The following is a 22,100-nucleotide window of genomic DNA, read 5'->3' as shown; positions in this document are numbered from 1 at the left end:
TAATTTTATTTCCTTTCTATACATTGCAGCTGATACATTTTACACATGGAAATCATCAAAGATAGAATACTACATTGACTTCTGGACGCTTATTTGTCTGTGTATGAGCTGGGACTAAACTGATATAGAAGCTTCCTGATTCTCCTCTATTTCTGCTCACTCAACTCTTAGAAATGCAACAACACCAGGCATATTCACATAACACAGAAATGATCTCTTGCCCACTATGTCTATGACAACCTTTTGCCCATCTGTACCATTCCCAATTGCCCTCATTAAGGCTGTTTCCTTCTTGGCCGTGCTTATTTAAATGCCTGTCTAACTGATTGTATCCATGACCTCTCATGGGCATTTTGCCCAGTCATGCTTGAATGTGGGAGAGAGTTGAAGATGGTTTATCTTCTTGCTACAGTTTGGACCTTTAATTCCATGGAGTTGAAATAAAAGGTGTTCAATTTCAATGCAAATAAATTTTCCAATCAGTTGTCCCTAGTTTGAACCCTGTGGATCACACTTCACTATTCATGTTGTCAATAGCACATAAGAAAATTTCCTGTTTCTGAAACCCCAGATGTCATTGAATTGTTCAGCATTTCATGACATTGTTCTACACTACCTGAAATGGTACAGTTATCATACGGAGCCTTTCCATTACTTTTGACACAATTTCTGTTGAGCTCTACAGTTCCTGTTCTTCAGAAACCCCGGATGCTATGTTTCCTCCTTGATGAAGACTGTGGACAGAATATCAAAGTGAGCCATTTTGCGTGCATAGCTTTGGGAAAAATGTGGTTACTTGGCATGCCTTTTGTAAAGTATCAATTTTACTTTATTATAGTACATTTTTCACAATCTCCATGGTTACTTGGCATGCCTTTTGTAAAGTTACTGTATTACATTTTTCACAATCTCCATTTTGCCCTTCCTTTACAAAAGAGGTTTATCTGCAGATAAACCAAGGGGACTTTTAAAAATTGTCTGTCCTGACTGAACTTGAGATATGTCTTGTTTTAAGCATGCCACATAATTATATTTACATGTAATTTGTAGCTCAGCTCATCTTTTTAAAAGTTTTTCCCAAATGAATGTTAGAAGTCCATGGACAGTTTATCCTGGTAACTGCAGAGTGCTGTTCATTCACAGCTGACAGCACCAGATGGAACCTTTTAATACTTTTCCTGCATGCCCCATGTTTGTTAGATGAGATTTTCCAAAGAGTGTGAAATTGAGTAGAGACCATTTCTTTCTGAGCTTTGCTTTCTAATTCTGCATTTAATTTAAAACAAAATTACGGTTCTCCTGTGTTAATGTTTTGTTCAAGTTATGCTTGAAAATGATTTGAAAGTGAGTGTGAGCTGGAATCAGTAGATTTAATTAATGACTGCAGACAGAAATTAAGGAGAAACTGCATTCCACTGCCGAACTTCACTGCAAATGCAGTAATTGGATTCTGCTGATGTCTTCATTGGTTGTGTTACCACCTCATAAGCCCAGCTTTCTATCTAATCCTGAGTTGCTTGCCTCATGCTTTTTTGTTTCCTATTCCCCTCCCATTTTAATTATGTATATTAATTGAATTTCTACATTGTACATTGAAGGATAAGGAGCCATAGGAACAATCTTGTCAGTAAATCTTAAGGAATTGATTTTGCACAGGAAATCTTACCCATTCTGTCTTATTGGTTCTTGCTTTGTTGGTTGTGCAATGAGCTAACCTTATTTATAGTTGTTGTTGACAAAGCTCTGTTTCTGAGAGCAGATGAGGTGACATGCTGAAACCTCGTACCTCCCATCTGCTGCTGAACAGATTGCAGGTCAGATGAATCTTGAAAATCTTAAAGGCACAGAATTGGAAGGGCAGTAAAATTATGACAAGAATTTCAGATCTGCTACAGTAAAACAGTCTTCCATAAATGTTTCATTAAGCCAGATGATGCAAATGATGTATTATGAACAAAACATCATTTGGTAAAATCATGTTGAAATTTTGTGCATTTTGAGTAACTGCAATATGGCTTAAAAGGCATTTGTTACGGATATTTCAGAACTACCACGAATATAAGACTGAATGAACGTTTTACAAGGCACAATGTGGCATACTAATTATACATGCCCAGAAGGAAATTGCCCCATATTTGATCTTGAGTTATGTTATATAGTGAAAATGAGGTGAAGTATGCCCATTAAGCTATTTTAAAAATGTACGGTCAGCTTTACTCAACTTCCTCATACCCTCCACCAGTCCTTTTTTAAAACCCAAAATGTATACAAATCTTTTTTGAACCAACTATGTATACAAAACCTTTTAAACCAGAAAGGATTATTTCCAGTCCTTTTAGGATAAAACGACTATGGCTCAAAAAGTAAATATTGAAATACACAGTTGTACAAAATCATAGTATTAAAACACGATAAAATAAATTATAGGATTCTGACCAGTTTATTAACTGGTTCCAGTAATAAATCATTTCTGTCCATTATTGTATTCATTATTAATGTCATAACATTGCAGCAAAATTTAAATCTTTTCAGTCTTAATAATGTTATATTAAATCATTTGGTAACAACAATTTCTTGTGATGAATTACAATTATTTATGCATCAAAATAAAACCAGTAACTGTGCATTAATAGTGGTGTTGTAAAAGAATAGAGTTCCAATATTTTTGAATATTGTATTGTCTTTGAGAGGGAGGGGTAGGGTGGGGAAGAGAGTGAGTGAGCAGAGTAAAATGTGTGTGCTTGGATTGGAGGGTTCAATTAAGGTAGTAGAGTGGGGACATGTAATTAGTCTAGTAGTAAGTTGGGATACAGCATCGATGGAGGGCAGAATGAAACTTAGTGCAAGGCAGGAGTACTTCTCTTGCCCCTCTCTTCCTCCCACTGCTCTCACACACCCTCTGCACTCTCTGCATCACTCGCCCTCGCTGCCCTCTCATTCACCCCCCACACCAGCCAGCTCTTTCTTTCTTGCCCCATACCCCCGGCCCTCTTTCTTTCCATCCAAGCCCTCTCTCTTACACACCCATCACTATCTCATTTCCACCACAGTCCCAGTCCTTGTCCTCTTCACCCCTCTTCCACACGACCCTCTCACTCTCTCCCAAATCACAAGCTTTCTTTCTTTCTTCCTCCACTCCATGGTTCTCTCTAATTCTCTTTCTCTTCCTCCTATCTCTTCAGTTTTATCATACTTCTTCTGGTGTTCCTTTGTCAGTCACCTTCAAATACCTATCTGTGTACTCTGTCGACAAAACTCCCTGCAAAGCGAAACCCAACAGTATAATTGGCAGTGGTGCTTCACTACCAGATGAGCTCAACTCCTTCTGTGCCTGCTTTGAAAGGGACTATATGATGCACCATCAATAACTCACACTGAGACGTAAGGCGAGATATCGGCTTTTATTGACTGGAAGAAGGAACCAGGAGTGAGTGTCCATCATACTATGTCCTGGAGACTGAGGCCGAGCATCAGGCCTCAGATCGCCTTTATACAGGGGCCTGTGGGAGGAGCCACAGGAGCATTCAGCAGGGGGCGTGTCCAGACAGGCACATAGTTCACCACACTATATAACTACAGCTGTTAACATCCCTGCTGCACCCTGTGATCTCTGTCTCGGAGGCCAGTGTCTGGCTGTCTTTAAGGAGGGTGAACCCTCGTAAGGTGGCAGGCCCTGATGGGAATACCTGGTAAGGCTCTGAAAACTTGTCCCAACCAACTGGCAGGAGTATTCAAGAACATTGTCAACCTCTCATTGTCGTGGCTACAAGTTCCCACCTGCTTCAAAAAGGCAACAATTATTCCAGTGCCTAAGAAGAGCAGTGTGAGCTGCTTTAATAACCGTCTTCCAGTAGCACTCGCATCTAAGGTGATGAAATGTTTAGAGAGATTGGTCATGGCTAGAATAAACTCCTGCCTCAAGAAGGATCTGGATCCACTGCAATTTGCCCAATACCACAGTAGGTCTACGGCAGGCACAATCTCAACAGCTCTTCATGCAGCCTTAGATCACCTGGACAATGTCAAGAAGCTGTTTATTTTCTGTAGTTCAGCGTTTAAATCCATCATTCCCACAATCCTGATCAATAAGCTACAGAACTTGTGCCTCTGAACCTCCCTCTGCAATTGGATCTTCGACTTCCTAACCAGAAGACCACAGACTGTGTGGATTTGTGATAATATCTCCTCCTCACTATCAACACTGGTTCACCTCATGGGTGTGTGCTTAGCCCACTGCTGTACTCTGTCTGTACTCATGACTGTGTGACTAGGCATAACTCAAATACCATCTATAAATTTGCTGATGATACAACAATTGTTGGTAGAATCTCAGTTGGAGATGAAAGGGTGTACAGGAGTGAGATAAATTAGCTGGTTGAGTGGTGTTACAGCAACAACCTGGCACTGACATCAGTAAGACGAAAGAACTGATTGTGGACTTCAGGAAGAGTGAGACAAAGGAACATGAACAATCCTCAGAGAGCAATCAGATGTGGAGAGAGTGAGCAATTTCAAGTTCCTGGTTGTCAAGATCTCTCAGGATCTAACCTGGTCCCAACATATCGATGTGGCTCTAAAGAAGGGAAGGCAGTGGCTATATTTCGTTAGGAGTATAAAGAGATTTGGTTTGTCACCTAAAACACTCAAAGACTTCTGTAGGTGTACTGTGGAGAGCATTCTGCCAGACTGCATCACTGTCTGATGGGGGAGGGGGGGGAGGAGGTTGGGGCTGCTACTACATAAGACCAAAAGAAGCTACAGAAAGTTGTAAAATTAGTCAGCTCCATCTTGGGTACTAACCTCCTGAGTATCCAATATATCTTCAAGAAGCCTGAGAAAGGTACCATCCGTTATTAAAGACCCCCATCACCCAGGGCATGTCCTCTTCTCATTGTTACCATTTGGAAAGAGGTACAAAAGTCTGAAGGCACACACTCAGTGATTCAGGAACAGCTTCTTCACCTCTGCCATACAAATCCTAAACGGACATTGAACCCATGAACACTACCTCACTTTTTAAAAAATACGTATTATTTCTGTTATTGCACTATTTTTAGTATATTTAATATACACATATATATATACTTATATACTTATTTGTTTTTTCTTTCTATATTATGTATTGCAATGTACTGCAGCTGCTAAGTTAACAAATTTCATGACACATACCAGTGATAATAGACATGATTCAGATTCTGAACTCTACTTCATTCTAAGTACCTCTATCAAAGCCCATAAAGTATAAGAGCAAGGAAGTCATAACTTTAAAAATACATATTCTGGTTCTGCCACAGCTGAAGTATCACATCCATTTCTGAGCATCACACGTTAGGGCGATGGAATGCCCTTAGAGAGGTTGCAGAAGATACATTCACGGAAATGATTCAATGGCTGAAGGACTTCATGGATATACTGGAGAAACTGCAAATTATCGGAATGAAAGAGGGTGAATAGGGATCTGATGGAGATGTTTAAATTCATGAATGATCTACATAGAACACTTTGAGTGAAGCTGTCCCTACAAGCAGGACCATCAAGGACTATATGATGTTGGCATTGGTCGCATTCCTGGAGGATCTAATAAGTTCTTAAAAGGCTGCAACATGTCGGGCAGGAGGAAGAGGAGTAGGAATAGATGGGTTGCACTTGCATAGAGCTATCAAAGATTTAATGTCTCAAACTGCCTCTTTTTCTGCTGTGACTTCTCTGACTCTTAAATGTGAGGATGACCTAAACTGTATGATTACACTGCAAAATGCCAGAAGGTTGGAACATGCTTCATGCCTTGCTGTTCCCTAAATATCTGTATTCAGAATCATCAATGTGAAATGAATCACAAGAGAGTTGAGAAAGATGCATCTGTGTGAAACTAATTACTGCATAGAGCTGTAATTTCATTTCTTTTGCAAAGGCTTCATGGGGACATTAGAACCTGACTGTTGTTGTCCTCAAAAGTGTGATCTTAGATGTGTAATTGTATGGAATGAGGTGCAAACGGGCTGCTGTGTTTCAAACTTCTGCTGCAATTTCAAAAGAAGGTGTTGAGTGTATTTCTAGAACAAGTGAAATTACAGCTATTTGCAACTTTAAATATTCCATTGAATCAAAGGGAAACTATTTGGTACTCTGAACATTGCTGCTAGGTATTATTAAGGTTATAAACTTGTATCAGTGCACTTGACAGCAGCTGTTTCTGTTAGCATTTGATATGCATCTATGAGGTCTGCATTTGGGAAGGGCTATTTGCCATGATATATTCAGCCTTTGAACAAATTAGTTCTAGACGCAGCAAGTACTATATAAGGGGAATATACAAATGAGGAATAAAATTGATATTGGTATTAGACTTCGCTGTAACAATATTGGCATTATTCTGAGTAAACCTTTGTTGTAATATCTTGCTAAAATTGAATTAGGGGTTTCAGTGGGTTGTTTATTAAAGAGAAAGATTGTGTTCATCCTATGATTTGCTTGAACTAACCGCTGGAGTATAATGTAGCACTAACTGATGGTGTCGCATTAATAGAAGACTGTTCCTAAGATACTGTTTTAAATTACCTTGCATTTATCTGAGTGATTTCTGATTGAGTGTGTGGGAAGTCCTGGATGTTACGGGGATGATGAAAATGCTTTTCAGGATCAAAGTTGCCTTGCGGTACAATCAGAGTGGAGTTCTCTTTGGGGAAGCTTGGCATGGGGCTCTAGTTGCTGGTTTGGACTTGGTGGCTCTTCACCCTCTTCATATTCCTTTTCTTCCAGCTTCTGATCATTCTGGTGTTGGGCTTTGCCCTGGTGCTTTAGCTGTCTTGTCCGCTGGACCTTCCCTTTCTCCCCCAGGAGGCAAAGGCTGAGCATGTCTAATGGACTAGTTATGAAGATGTGACTATATGGAGACTTTGGCTGCTGAGTACAATAAAAGGCAGCTCAATAGTCACATTGACTGAAATGTTAGTAACAGTGTGGCTGTGAGTGTAGCGCTGGTCAGGTGGTGTGTATGGAGCTGTAAACAATCATATGAGCAAGGGATAACGTCTGCCCAGCACAATTCAATCTTTTGAAAGAAATGATGAAAATACATCATTTCTATGTATTCGCCCAGGACCAAATTTTCTATCATATGTTAACCCTTTCATTCCCAGGATCATCTTCATCGGTTTCTCGAGATAAGGAGGGAGGTAAAGTCAGGTCTCTTAATATTAATGTGGATAAGTCACCAGGGCCTGATGGAATTTACCTCAGATTGTTGAAAGGCAACAGGTGAGATTGCTGGGGCCTTGACCAATATCTTTGTCTTCCCTAGCCCAGACCTGGTCCCAGAGGATTAGTGAGTAGTTAATATTGTTCCATTATTCAAGAAGGAAAACAGGGATAATCCTGGAACTATAAACTGGTGAGTCTCACGTCAGTGGTAAGAAAGTTATTGGAGAGGATTCTCAGGTATAGGATTTAGCAATTGCAAAATTATGGCCTAATTAAGGATACTCAGCATAGCCTTTGTGTGGGGTAAACCATGTCTTATGAACTTGATTGAGTTTTTTGAGGAGGTAGCAAATGTGCTTGATGAGGATGAATTTGTGGGTGCTGTCCATATGGATTTCAGTAAGGCGTTTGACAAGGTCCCACCTAGGAGACTCGTCCAGAAGATTAAGATGCTTGGGATCCACGGTGAATTGGCATAGGAATGGTCCTAGGAATGAAGGGGTTAATGTATGAGGAGCATTAGATGGGTTTGGGCCTGTACTCACACTAGTTTAGAAGGATTGGGTGTGGCATAAGGGAAGATTTTCTTAGAAACTTACCAAACATTGAAAGGCCTAGATAGAGTAGATGAGGAGCGGGAAACAACAATGGGAAAGTGTAGGGCCAGAGGAGACAGTCTCAGAAAGGACATCCCTTAGAACAGAGATGAGGGGGAATTCCTTTAGCCAGAGGGTGGTGAATCTGTGGAATTCATTGCCACTGATGGATATGGAGGCCAAGTCATTGGATATATTGAAAGCAGAGGTTGTTGATAAGTTTTTGATTGGCAAGGGCATCAAAAGTTACAGGGAGCAGGCAGGAGAATGGGGTTGAGAGGAAAAATAAACCAGCCATGATAGAATGACAGAGCAAACCCAATCAGCCAAATGACTTAATTCTGCTCTGGTATCTTACAGTCTTAAAGTCTAAATCATTTAAAATAAACTTTGTCAATGAGATGCAATGCATTTTATTACTGTATTTTAATATGTCTTACTTAACAAATGTGCAATTCTTCTCTTATATCTTATAAAAATAATTATATGTATTATACATAAATCTCCCGTTTGAAACATTTTAGATTGCAATTGAAATTTAAGATTTAACATTTTACATTTAAGTTTATAATGTGTTTTAAGTGGAAACTAAACACTCATTTAAGTAATTCAGAAGTATTATTTCAAAAGAGTTGCTTTAAAGTTATGTCAAGTGTATATAAACTGGGATGTGTTCTACAACTTGATGAGTCTGCAGAAATTTGACACGAAAAGGCAACTATTTTGTTAAAGAATTAGAGGTACTATATATTCCAATGTTGACACAAAAACAATAGATGCTTAAAGTAGGAGTTGTATTAGTAATGTGGTCCACTTTAGACTATATTCAGACATTTCTCCCTCCTGATGATCCTGTCATTAACGAATGTTGTTAAGAAATTTCACATGTGTGCCGGTGATATTAAATCTGATTCTGAATTCTGGATTTTTTTCCCTATCTCCATTTTGTTATTCCAGACTTGTAACATTTTTAGAATAACACATTTGAAGCTAAAATGTTTCTCTTTGGAGAAAAGTAGTTGTATTAATTTTGACTCTCTGGAGCTGAACATTTGCATGTATCTGTGAATCTGTAAAAATTTCCTGATTATAAATTTTGACATTATTTCCTTTAAAAGGAAAGAGCTGATTACACTTGGCTACTCCTCTCTAGAGGAATGAACTGTATTACCAAGTCTCAACTGGCTTTTGAGTGATGTCATCTGATTCTCTATATGAAAATACCCTTGGAAATTCATTCATTCTGTGTCTGTGCACAGAACAATTGTTTGGTTGAATCATTGATTAAATAGAAAAGTTGGGAAGTGTTTTAATTAGTTTAATAACCTGTTGCCATCTTGGGAAATGTTAAAGTGTTTTTATTGTCGATGAATGACTGATTCTTCAGCTATCTCCTGATGTTTGAGGATCTTATGCTTAGATGAATGTTTGTGATGAACAAAAGCCAAACCAAGTATTTCATATTCCCCTGTGGGCAATGGATGTACTTTAACAGAGAAAGGCAGCTGTTTCTTTATAAAATGTGTAATCTTTACATCTGTATTCTTCTGAGCTTTAATTTTTTTTTGCTTTGCAGAATAACTATCTGGTATTTATGGCAGAGCTGTTTTGGTGGTTTGAGGTCGTGAAACCTCCTTTTGTACAGCCCAGATTGGTTTCTCAGTTAGAAGGTAAATATTACTGTTTGAGGCTATTGTATGTTGATGGTGTTTTCAGTCGTCATTTTCTGGAGATATTGTCTAATGCAAAGAATACCCAATGGTAGAAATTTTCTTTTCAACCTGTTTATCTGATATGGTCATACATGGTTTTGCCTGTTTTCTGTTACCATCGAGATGTATTGATCTTGGCTGTGGAAAAATAACACTGTCAAGCTTATTAGCATTCCCAATTTAAATGCTTTTGTGTGACAGACCTATTAAAATAGAGATAATGAAGATTCTCCCAATGTTACACAAGTAAACTATGCAGGGAGTTAACCCATGAACAAGATCTCTGCAAATCTAAGAAGAGATAATACCTTTATTGGTAACATAGAGCAAACACATGTTTACCATCTGTATATTTGTCATTCATCTAGAGGCCCAAAAGCTCATCAGTCCTGAAGAAGTGTCTTGGTCCAAAACATTGAATGTTTACTCTTTTTTACATAGATGCTGCCTGACCTGCTGAGCTCCTCCAGCGTTTGTTGTGTGTTGCAAAAGCTCATCTTAGTATTATGTGATTGTTTCTGCTTTCCAAGTATTAATTATGTAACTTTATTCCTAGCAGAACCACTTCACACAACAAGAAATAAACCTGCTGCTTTCCTGATATCAAATGCTACCAGAAAAAGCTTCTTAGAAACTTCTCCCAACTCTGAGTCTGACTGCAGGTAGAATTTTGCTGAATTATTTAAAAGCATATATTTCCAGCAGGGAAATAAAGTTATCTAGTTTTAACAGATTAAATTGCTTCAGCAGAGCTGTCAAATTAGATGATGCACACACAGACTAATTTCTTAGTGTGTGTATATATAAACAAAGAAATTGAATTCCTGTAGATGCTTCAAAAGACAAAATCCTTTACAAGTGAGCAAGATGATTTTTAATTTTTTTTATTTTTTGTTTGTAGCTTCATTGAAATAATTTTGTCTTAAAGACCATATTTTTGGATCTCATCATGGGTGTTATGCTCAATATTTGGCCACAGCTCAACAATACTTAAGTAATATTTAATAGACAGGCATTAATTTTGTGATTGATGAGGTGTCACTGACCAATGTAATTGCATCTGTCTTGTAATGGACACATCATTCGTATTGACTGGGAAGATGCCTGCCAGTACACAGACCTATCTTGTATAAAACTGGAGTCTTAGTTATCACAGTGAATGTTCTCAACCCCGATAAAACTATAATCTACAAACTATATAACTATAAAACTATAATCACTAAAGTTAGTCCATTTTGGATGCCTAATACTCCAAATATGTATGGTTCAGGATTGTGCAAAATCAGACATCTTCATGGCCATCAGATAAGGTATGCGACTATAGTACAGAAACAAGCTGCAATCTCATCTCCTTCACACAAATGCAAATTTGAATCCGTTGAACGGAATCTTACTATAATTTGACCCTCCGTAAATTTGTTCTTATAAAAAGTTGGGTGATCTTTCAAGATCTTCAGCTCAGATCTTTTAAGCTCACTCAGAGCTTAAAATATTATTTTGCAGTAACATAGCCTTGTAGTTGATTTTCATGCAGTACTAACAAATTCAACTCCTTTTTGATCTTGGTTATAGCAGTGATTGAATTGGTAAGTTGTCAGGATGCCTTATTATTTAGTTAACCGACAGTTTTGTGTGACACAAAATTAGCAGACTGTACAAAAAGTCTTCTGTTATATAATGAATATAAATTATGTATTTATAATTCTGTTTGCAATGAATGTATTGGAAAAACTTGCTTCTACCTCAACAAATTCATAGTCTCATTAAGAAATTGCTTCTTTTTCAGCAAAGGGAGTCCAACATTTTTGCCATCACAGCCACTTCTGCCTCTGCGGCATACTCAGCACCGTCCACACCCTTCAGATTCAGGTACAAAAATGTGTTGCATACTTTGCATTATACAATTGAATTCCTTTTGTTGGGTTCCAAATCTATAGTACCATCAGTAATTTTGTTAAACTCCATATTTTACACTTCCAGCAGATATAACTGGATTAAATCAGTGACAGGAATTGGGTTGCTCAATGCTCCTCAATTGGAGGCATGACTGAGGTTGAGGCGGAACAAGTGTTTTTTGAAAATTGGCAAAAATTATTTTCCTTTGCACATTTTGTTCCCAATTACAAAGTCCAGAGCCCTTCACTATTCTTGACTGATTCTTCAGCTTGTCCTAAACTCTTATTTACTCTTTAATTTATATCAACATTTTCTCATTGTTTACTCACCATTTGTCTCAAATCTCCCAGCTTCTGCCCCTTTGCTGACATGAGCCACCGTCTTAACCTTCCCTAATACATCTACTTCTAGGGATAAAAATAAAGTGGCAGAAATGGGCAGTATCTGCAGAGAGAGGAGGGGTGGAGAGAGTTAATATTTTAGGTTGTGAAGGATCATTGACCCGAAGTGTTAAGTCTGTTTCTCCAAGTGTAGCCTGATCTGCTGAAAATTTCCAGGTTTTTACTTCAAATTTCAAACATCTATTTTCCTTTTTTGACTTACTATTTCCTGGCATCTCCTCACTTCCCCCAGCACATCTAGTGGAGTATTATGAATGATATGAAATTTTTTGACATTCTAGAAATTACTAACTAACTATATCACAACTGCCAGGATCACCATGTTGGCCAGCCATTGTAAGCAACAATTGGCTGACTTTGTTATGGATGTTAAACAGTCTTAAGCATCTGTTTCTGCTGCGGTTCAGATATCCCGGCTGAAACTGATTAGTTCAAAGAGCAAATTTCACTGATTTTAGTAACACTTGAATGCTAAGTAATTGTACCACTATTTGCTTCAATTTAAATTTGATTTTAAAAGTAAACTGGCCCATCTTTGCAGAATAATGCATAATGCTTTCTCATATTAAAGTATCATTTCAACTTGCTGTTTGTAGTCTCTGGAGTTTATATTTTTAATGGTATTCCTGAACAAACAATTTGTATCAATGATAAGTATTGAAAATTATTTGCAAGGAAATATTTTAACCAGCTTGATGTTGTATTGTAAAATTTTCACTTTTAATTCATTCTCTTAGACCATTTGGACTCTTCTGCAGGAAGAGCTAAGTCTGAGATCTGCTTTATTTGTACAAGTGAAAATATATGGCAAGTCATTGTTGAAACATTGCTTTTTACTTCATTCTTCAACTCCCTGGAGTTTTTCAAATTCAGGTGTACTCGATCATGTCTTTTGTACAAGTAAAGTACTGGCACTTATTGATTTTTTTTAAAAAGCCATCCAAGAACAATGTATGACATGCAACCCTACTAGTGGCTTATCCAGTATTGCCACAGTATGATACAAGGAGAAGGAGAAACCATTCAGCCCATTTTGCCTTTCAGTTAGCTCATGGCTGAGCTATCCTTCAATCATAACTCCAGAAATGAAACAGAATGTAGCAACCATATCTATTTATATAACTACTTGACTTTATACAGTAAAAGCCATGCTATGAAGATATAATCAGGATTAATGGTCATTGAGCCAAAGTGAGAGATAAAGTGCCTGTTAAAAGTATTCACCTCTCTTGTAAGTTTTCATGTTTTATTGTTTCACATTGAATCACAGCAGATTAAATTTGGCGTTTTTGACACTGATGAACAACAGAAAAAGACTCTTCAGTCTCAAAGTGAAAACGGGTCTCTACAAAGTGATCTAAATTAATTACAAAGATAAAACATAAAATAAAAAATTGCATAAGTATTCACCCTTTCAAGTCAGTAGTGAGTAGATGCACCATTGGCAGCTTTGAGTTTCTGTGGATAGGTCTCTATCAGCTTTGCATATCTGGACATTGCAATTTTTCCATATTCTTCTTTACAAAACTGCTCAAGCTCTGTCAGATTGCATGGGGATTGTGAGTAACAGCCTTTTCAAGTCCAGTCACAATTTCTCAATTGGATTGAGGTCTGGACTCTGACGGCCACTCCAGGACATTAACTTTGTTATTTTTAAGCCATTCCTGTGTTGCTTTGGCTTTATGTCTCGCTGGAAAACAAATCTTCTCCCTGGTTGCAGTTGTCTTGCAGACTGCATCAGTTTTCCTCCAGGATTTCCCTGCATTCATTTATCCCCTACCTTCAAAAGCCTTCTGGGGCCTGCTGAAAAGTTGTTCTTTCTTGGACTAATAATAATATGGAAATAGTAGTTGTTCCAGAAGACATTCAAATTTTGAGGTGCGATAGAGTCTTTTTCTATTTATCTGTGTCAAAAAGCCAAATTAAATCCACTGTGATTCAATGCTATAAAACATGAAAACTTCCAGGGGAGGGGGTGAATATTTTTAAGCAGGATTGATCAAATTAGGTCAAAGAGAAGGTTTTAATAGGGTGAAGAAATTATTTATGCAGGAATAAGAGAAACCTGACAAAGTATTTGCAGCAAATCATTAAAGGTGACTGAACAATTTGAAAAACTATCTTGTTTTGGAAACAAAAGTGAATGAATCCTGGGATTTATTTTCACAGTGCAAAAGCAAAAGTGTGTACTAAACTTGCAATGGAGGATCTATTAGTCTTTGACAGAAGTATTGCATTGAGACATTCCTACTCTAATTTCTGTCTTTCATCCATTAGTGTTTCAGCATAAGCTCTACAATTAGGGCTTAACATTGAATTATATAACAAGCCTGACCAGTTTTAATGAAAGGTTGTTGACCTGAAATATTGTCTCAGTTTCCGTCTTCATAGATGTTGCCTGCTCTTTTGAGTTCTTCCAGCATTTGTGTTTTTATACTGCAAAGGCCCGTGTGTTTGAGGGTACTTAAGATAATGGAGAATCAACAGCTCAAGTGTTCCTGACAAGTGCCCAAAGGGACCTGACAACTAGAGTTAGTGGAACATATTGTTCTGTGCAGAACTGTTGGGCTGCTAGAGGGTACCCATGTAGGGAGTAAGTGGGTTTGTATAGACGATTCAGCATGAGAATAAAAACTGGAAATAGGAGGCATTAGGGAGCCAGAATTGAGGAGTGTCAGTGAGAAAGGTGATCAATTTGGTAACTCTGTGCTAACTTAATGGAACTTTTCTGGACAGAAGAAGGACCAATAAGATTGACTACAACAGCCTTGATTCAGAAGTAGTAGAATCACAGAGGTTTGTAGACAAACTGGGATGAGTTAAGTTGTGCAGAGGGAATTTGTATCCTGCACAGAGATTCACGAGGGATGTATTTTAAATTAATACTTAATTTATTTTGGAATAAAATACAATGCATATTACAAAGGGTCATAAGTTCTCTCTTGGACTAATAATAATATGGAAATACTGGTTGTTCCATAAGCCATTAAAGTTTTGAGGTACAATTTGGTATTTTTAACAAAGATCGAGATTCTGACATTGTCTATGAAAGAGGCATTGCACCTATAGTAACAATCTGATAATCAGCTTTTGTATTGTTTGGAAATCTGACTGAGATCAGGCTTGCTTAGATCTGTATCTCATACTTCCTTTAAGTTCAATGGGGCCCTGGTTTCCATGCTCCCTTTGAACACCTTAGTGGAAATTTATTACACTTCTGTGTAACATCGTAAATAAGTTAAAAGTGTATTGGTGTATTAATAGGATTTATATCTAATAGTATAAAGCACTTGTCTTTCCAAGACTACCAAAGTCCTGAGAGTGTCGGATTATTTTCAATTCATAACTAAGTTACTTAAATTTTTTCCTTTTAGGAAGCATGCGTCGATCTACCTCCATGTCTTATGTGGAGGGTTATGCTGGGACTTGGCCTGAAAAGAAACAAAGGTTAGTGACATTTTAAAAGGCGTTTTACTGAGGATTTCATGTGTGAAATTGATCCAGTGGGGTCTTGACATGGTAGATGCAAAGAAAGTATTTTGTCCTGTAGGAGAATCGGGAAGTACTGGTCATAGTCTAAAAATAAGGGATTGCCGATTTAAGTTAGAGATGCTGTAATATTTTCCAAGGATTATGAGGCTTTGAAACAATCTTCCCTGAAAAGTGGTGGAATCAGAGGCATGACAGATACTTGATTTAAAAAAAGGAAATGAGAAGTTATCATGGATACATTGGATCAAAGTTGCAGGCAGCATTTGGATCAGCTAGGATTGAGTGATCAACCAGATTTAAAGAACTGAGCGTCCTTTTCCATGTGTTCATTTGGTTATCAACTTCTGATAGCAGCTCCATAAAATCCTGGTTAGACTACACTTAAAGTACTATGTTCTTTTCTGGCCTCTTCATTTTATGAAAAATCTGGAAACTTTAGAAAGTGTGCAGAGGAGATTTACCAGGAAGAAACCTGGATTAGAGAGCATATCTTATAAGGACAGGTTGACTGAGCAAGGGCTTTTCTCTTTGGAGAGATAGAGAATGAGAGGTGACTTGATGTGCAAGATCAAGTGGACAGCCAGATATTTTTTCCCAGGATGGAAATAGCTACTTAACTTTAAAGTGTTGGGAGGAAAGTTTGGGGTGATGTCAGGGGTAGATTTTTTTCCCACAGAAAGTGATAGACGCATGGAATGCACTGCCAGGGTGGCGGTAGAGTCAGATACAGTACAGACATTTAGGAGGCTCTTGGGCAAATGGATGAAAGAAAAATGGAGCACTATGTGGGAGGGAAGGGTTGGATTGATCTTGGATTAGGGCTTGGACTATATTGTTATATGATCAATTTCTTAAAGTAAGAGTATCTAATATAAGGTCTTTTTCCTTCAACAGATCTTTTCCCCAAGCAGTGTCATTCAATATCTCCTTTGATACAGACAACAACATTGATTCATCCACCAAAAATAACCTGACGATTATTCGATCAATTAGTAATGACAGTCTAATGTCAAACATTAACAACACTCCCAAACATTCAGTTAGAAATGATTCTGAACAGCCAATAAATGGACAGAGCAATGGAACAGAAGAAACTCATCTGTCTGATCACAGTCACGAGAAGCCAGCTAAAGGCTCGGCCAAGAGACCTGGCTCAGCAATGGACACTCTGCAAAGACGATTCATGCGGGATGCAGTATCAAACGGACCAAAGGAAAATTGCTTTGATGTCAGAGACTATGGTAATCACAATGGGCCACCTAGTATTGAAGAAGCTCTACAAATAATTCATGATGTAGATAAGCCTTATCTAGAACTTGAAAATGAGCAACTAGTTGATGGTTTTGTGCTACATGTTCAAAATGCTAATGATATTTCCGTGAAATCCACAATGAATCAAACATGCAGCTTAGATTCTATTACAGAGCTTAAGGGTGGTACAAGTCCCTTGACTGATAATACTGAGGTGGACACAGGGATCCATGTTCCATCTGAGGATATTCAGGAAACGAATGATGAAGACTTTTCCTTGAGAGATTACACAGTTAGTATGGATTCAGACATGGAGGATACTTCCAAACTTCATGACTCTGATTTAAAGAGTGATGATCCCAACATTTTAATTTCAGGTTCAAACTGCTTGGCTCTACAAGCTGAAAATAGCATTTCTTCTGGTTCTGCTGTTAAAATGACCAGCTTTGCTGAACAAAAATTTAGGAAGTTGAACACTCCTGATGCCAGGTTGAGCAGCAGTAGTTCCCAAAAGACTACTCCAGAGAGTTCAGAGCTCTGCACACCAGGTGTAGTTTCCAACTGTCAGATACCTGAGTTAAGTCCCAACAAGCTAACCAGAGATCCTGCTCAGCTGCTGGCATCTGAAATGATTCAACTTAAAATGAAACTTGAGGAGAAACGTCGAGCCATTGAAGCTCAAAAGAAAAAGGTCGAAGCTGTTTTCACAAGACAAAGGCAAAAAATGGGTAGGACAGCTTTTTTGAATGTAGTAAGAAAGAAGGGTGATGACATTTCTACAGTGAAAGAAGAACCTGTTGGTGAACAGGAAGATAGATCTGAGTCCGGTGAGGAGAAAGACTATTTAAAACCTGAAGCAATTAGAATGATGGGCAACTCTGCAAATGGTCAAAAAGAGGGTGTTCAGTCTTCAACTTCCACAGCTGGGTCAGAAAAGCAAGTTGGCTGGAATTTAAATAGCCCCACAGAAGAAGCGTTGGGTGATGTTGACATTGTGGAATATAACAGACTAATTGAGAAAATGAATACAGCTTTGCATGCCCTACAACAAGAGATGCAACGCTTGGCAAACCAGCAAGAATTAATAATGCAGATGAGAGAACAACAGCAACAACAACAAGCCTGGGTAATTTCTCCTCCTCCTCCTCCTCCTCCTCAATCATCATCACCGCAAAAGCATGTAAGAGAGCTTCGGTCTTCTTCACGGTCAACTGGGTCACAATCTCCTTCTCTTTCCTCTTCTGGTGAATCGCCTCGTTCTACTCAACGATCTCCTCAAACTGTTCATAGAAGGTCTTCATACTCTCATGTTAAGAACTCAAAACCAAGGCCAAATGAGTTGAAGATAACAGCATTAAATCGTGTGCTCACACCCCCCTGTTCTGTTGACCGTCTTCCTCATCTCAGGAAGTTTGCTCTCAGCCAAACCCAGACTAGATCATTCATTTTCCTAGGCGATGAAGAACCTGAGGACTCTTCAAAAGCAGCATGTGAAAAATCAACTAATGAGGTGCCAGTGCCACAGAAAGAGGAAGGTGAAGCGGTAAATGAAAAACTTTTAAAAGCTGAGAAAGAGGATTGTGAGCAGCCTGCAGAACCGGAAACTTCACAAGTGCCCATAGTGCCAAAAGAAAATTCTGAATCTCTTAAAGACTCTCCAACCAAAAGAAAACATCCTGTTGACCGGACAGTAAAGGCAAGCTTAATTGAGGTTTCCCTTTCTGAACTGAAGCTGTCAGAGGAAGAAGCAGAAGCAGATGAAGCAAATAATGGCGATGCTGAAAAGGAACACTGTGAGGAACAGAAATTGTGTTGCGGATTCTTCTTTAAAGTACGTGACAAATAATTTTGCTTATTTAGATTAAATCGTATGAATTAATATTAATTGAAGCAGGTGAGGATTGATAGTTTTCCACATGTTTGACACTGTGGTACAACTCCAACAGCAATTTCTTTAATCAAAGATCAACTTATGTCTGAAGTTGCTGTGGTGTTTTGCATGAATAACAGTCCAATGTATTGGTTGAATAATTTCAGTAACAAATGTTTACTGGTTTAACAACATTATTGTTTTTTGTTGTATTTTATTTGTTTATAATTATTACAATTACTGTTTTGCAGCCATTAACTGTTGTAATTTCATTAAATATTATCTATTTTTGGGGCTTCTTTCATCTGTAAAATCTCAATTCAATTCCACATAATGTTGAAAATCTCACAGGGAATGTTCTTTTTTTACTTAATCATTTTCTGGTTGTGTGCCTTAGGATTTCCAATGTTCCCTCACATCATCCACATTCTGATTGATTTTTTGTTTGGTCAATACTTACATTATCTGTGCTGATCTTGAAAAGTGAACGAGTACTCAATTCAATAAGAGCCTTGAGTTCAAATGCATAAGTTCATCATCTTCATTTAACCCTTTACAACATCGGTTGGAATTGATGAGGAGTTTCAGAATCCAAGACGAAAAAAAAAGACTTTTGCCTTAAGCTGACAAGCTTAAGTGCACAATTAGGGATTTCTCCAATTAATTTATTATTATTATTTTTAAAAAATCTGGTAGAGAAACATTTCCAACCCCCTTATATTCTGAACAACCAATTTCATTCCCATCTCCTGTCTTGCATTTATCTTGTATGTTTTTTTAAAACCAGTTACCTATTGAAATGATTGTTTTGTAAATGTATGGTTAATTGAACAATCATAAGCAAATACACATTAGATTATCTGCCTTTCTATGATCCAATGTTCCAGCAATCACTCACTGAGGATGAATCATTATGTGCTTTTGAGTAATCTTTTCAAATAACTGTAAATTAACAACTGTCTTTTCTAATTAGCAGCCGTCATTGTTCACGATTAAAACGTAAAGCAAAAACATGTTTTTTGAAATGTTCTCAATACCATTTTTTATATGGTGCAATTGCAAAGTTGCTCTAGTGTCATTAATAGTTTACTTGAATGGAATAGATCCACCCATCACTACAGTTGGAACTAGAATTTGTCATGAAAACTTTGGGCTTAATCGCGAAACAGCAAAGCTATGTTTGCTCCAAATCTCAGGAAAAAAATGAAGTAGGCACATTTGATTGTTTGTTTGTAATGAGAGAAGAATTTAAATTTAGCAGTCCTTTGCCCACATTTTGGTAGCAATAGTAGTAGAATCAGGGTTATGGTAAAGACTCCCTCAAGGCATTGTAACCATGCTAGTTTGAAATATATCAAAAGGGAAAATAACAGCCATGGAAATCATCAAAATTTACAGACATGATCAAAAGTCATGATATCTATTACTTCATTACCAAATCTTAACCTTGATAGCAAAATGATCTTCAGAAACAGGTTTAATATCACTGACATATGTTGTGAATTTTGTTGTTTTGCAGCAGTAGTACAGTGCAAGAAATAATAAAAATCTACAAATTACAATAAGAAATATATATAAATTAAATTAAATAGTAGTTCTAAAAGCGAGCAAAAAGAAAAGAAAATGGTGAGATAGTGTACATGGGTACATTGTCCATTCAGAAATCTAATGGTGGACAGCAAAGAAGCCTTTCCTGAAACATTGAGTGCATTTCTTCGAGCTCCTGTACCACCTCCTTGATGGTAGCAATGAGAAGGTGATGGGGATCTTTAATAATGGATGACACCTTTATGAGGCATTGCCTTTTGAAGATGTCCTCTTTATGGGCAATGTTCTGCAGCTTTTTCCTGATTTTGTGCAGTGGCCCCTCCATACCACTGTTGAGCTGCAACCAGTTAGAATGCTCTCCACAGTACAGATGTACATGAGTCTTTGGTGCCATACCACGTCTTTTCAGATTCCTAATGAAATATAGTTACTGTCATTCCTCCTTGTAATTGTATCAATATGTTGGGCCCAGGATAGATCTTCATTGTTTTATTTATACTTATTGATATACAGCGTAGAGAAGATCCTTTGGGCCCTTCGAGCTACACCACCCAGCCTAGATTTAACCTAGCCTAATCATGGGATAGTTTTTATGACCAATTCACCTACCAACTGGTGTGTCTTTGGACTGTGGAAGGAAACCGAGCACCCAGGGGAAACCCATGGAGTCATGGGGAGAACATACAAACTCTTTATAGACAATAGCAGCAAACGAATATGGGTCGCTGGTACTGTAAAGTGTTGTGCTCACCTCTAGGTTATACCCAGGAACTTAAAATGGCTCACCCTTTCCACTGCTGATGCCTCAGTGAGGACTGGTGTGTGTTCCCTCGATTTCCCCTTCCTGAAGTCCTCAATCAATTCCTTGGTCTTACTGATGATGAGTACAAGGTTGTTGTTTTGACATCACTCAACTAGCTATTCATCTCACTCCCCTTGTCACCATCTGAAATTCTGCCAACAATAATTCTGCTGTTGACAAATTTATAATGGTGTTTGAGCTGTGCCTAGCCACACAGACATAGGTGTAGAGAGACTAGAGCAGTAGGCTAAGCACGTATCCTTGAGGAGCACTAGAGTTGATTCTGTGATGAGGCGATGTTACTACTGATCTGCAGTGACTTTTGTCAAGGATCCAGTTGCAGAGGAGAGCACAGAGGCCCAGGTTTTGGAGCTTGTTGATTAGTGCTGAGGGTATGATGGTGTTGAATCTTCTCAGTTGAGCTGGTTTACATAGCTGTGGCATTAATCCCCACACTTTCAATTCTCAGCCTATCTTCTGGAACCATTATGTAAAAGCTGAGATTTAATATGAAAGGATGACATTTACCATTATAGGTTGAGGCACCTTATATTTTTATGAGATACCAATACTGTGTACTGGTAAACTTATTTCTTCCAGAATCAAATAGTATGAACTTGATCTGTTTAAGTGAAATGGAAACTAAAACTCATGAATTCCTCATGAAACCCTCTTTTTGAAGGATGATCAGAAAGCTGAGGAAATTGCAATGAAACGAGCCGCACTCTTGGAGAAACGCATGAGGAGGGAGAAGGAAAAGCAGATCAGACAACAGCAGTTAGAAGCCGAGTTGGAAGAGAAGAAGGAAGAAGCTAGGTATTGCATAGTCATAGGTTTAACATGGAAAATTTAATAACATAGATTTAAATGTAAATGTTTTATCATCATGTTTAATTTGCAGAACAATAGTTAATTAAGTTGATTATGTTAATTTTATTTTGGAGAGAAGTGTGCGTGCGTGTGTGTCCGTCTGTCCCCTTTAGGTCTTCCCAAATCACGAGTTACAATATCACTGAGGCCACATTTGGCCAGTCATGGTGCCAGTCATTGTTGGCTCCACATCTGTCAACCCCCTGTCAGACTAATATCTTCCTTAATGTCAAGCCTCGATAACCAGATTTTTATTTATTTAGAGATACAGCGCGAAACAGTCTTTTCCCGTGCAACCCACCTTTTTAATCTTAACCTAATCAAAGAACAGTTTGACCAATTAACCTACTAGCCAGTCTGTCTTTGGACTGTAGGAGGAAACTGGAGCACCCAGAGAAAACTGACACATTCACTGGGAGAATGTACTAACTCCTTATAGACAGCATCGGAATTTAACTCCAA

At 38.0% G+C, this 22,100-nt stretch overlaps 1 protein-coding gene across 3 annotated transcripts in view; it reads left to right on the top strand.

The window, feature by feature from the left end:
• camsap2a (calmodulin regulated spectrin-associated protein family, member 2a) overlaps positions 1-22,100 on the top strand; it is a 169,332-nt gene that overhangs the window by 130,068 nt on the left and 17,164 nt on the right. For 2 of the 3 annotated variants that reach the window (XM_059984671.1, XM_059984669.1), the window contains exons 7-12: positions 9,373-9,466; positions 10,065-10,170; positions 11,295-11,377; positions 15,180-15,252; positions 16,192-18,379; positions 21,451-21,584. In XM_059984671.1, the coding sequence (XP_059840654.1) occupies positions 9,373-9,466; positions 10,065-10,170; positions 11,295-11,377; positions 15,180-15,252; positions 16,192-18,379; positions 21,451-21,584 (2,678 nt within the window). The remainder of the gene's footprint in view (positions 1-9,372; positions 9,467-10,064; positions 10,171-11,294; positions 11,378-15,179; positions 15,253-16,191; positions 18,380-21,450; positions 21,585-22,100) is intronic. The other variant, XM_059984670.1, reaches the window with a different exon arrangement.

This window comes from Hypanus sabinus, chromosome 11 (genome assembly GCF_030144855.1).
Source record: "Hypanus sabinus isolate sHypSab1 chromosome 11, sHypSab1.hap1, whole genome shotgun sequence".
NCBI classification, from domain to species: domain Eukaryota; kingdom Metazoa; phylum Chordata; class Chondrichthyes; order Myliobatiformes; family Dasyatidae; genus Hypanus; species Hypanus sabinus.
This window is presented reverse-complemented; position numbering and strand designations above follow the sequence as displayed.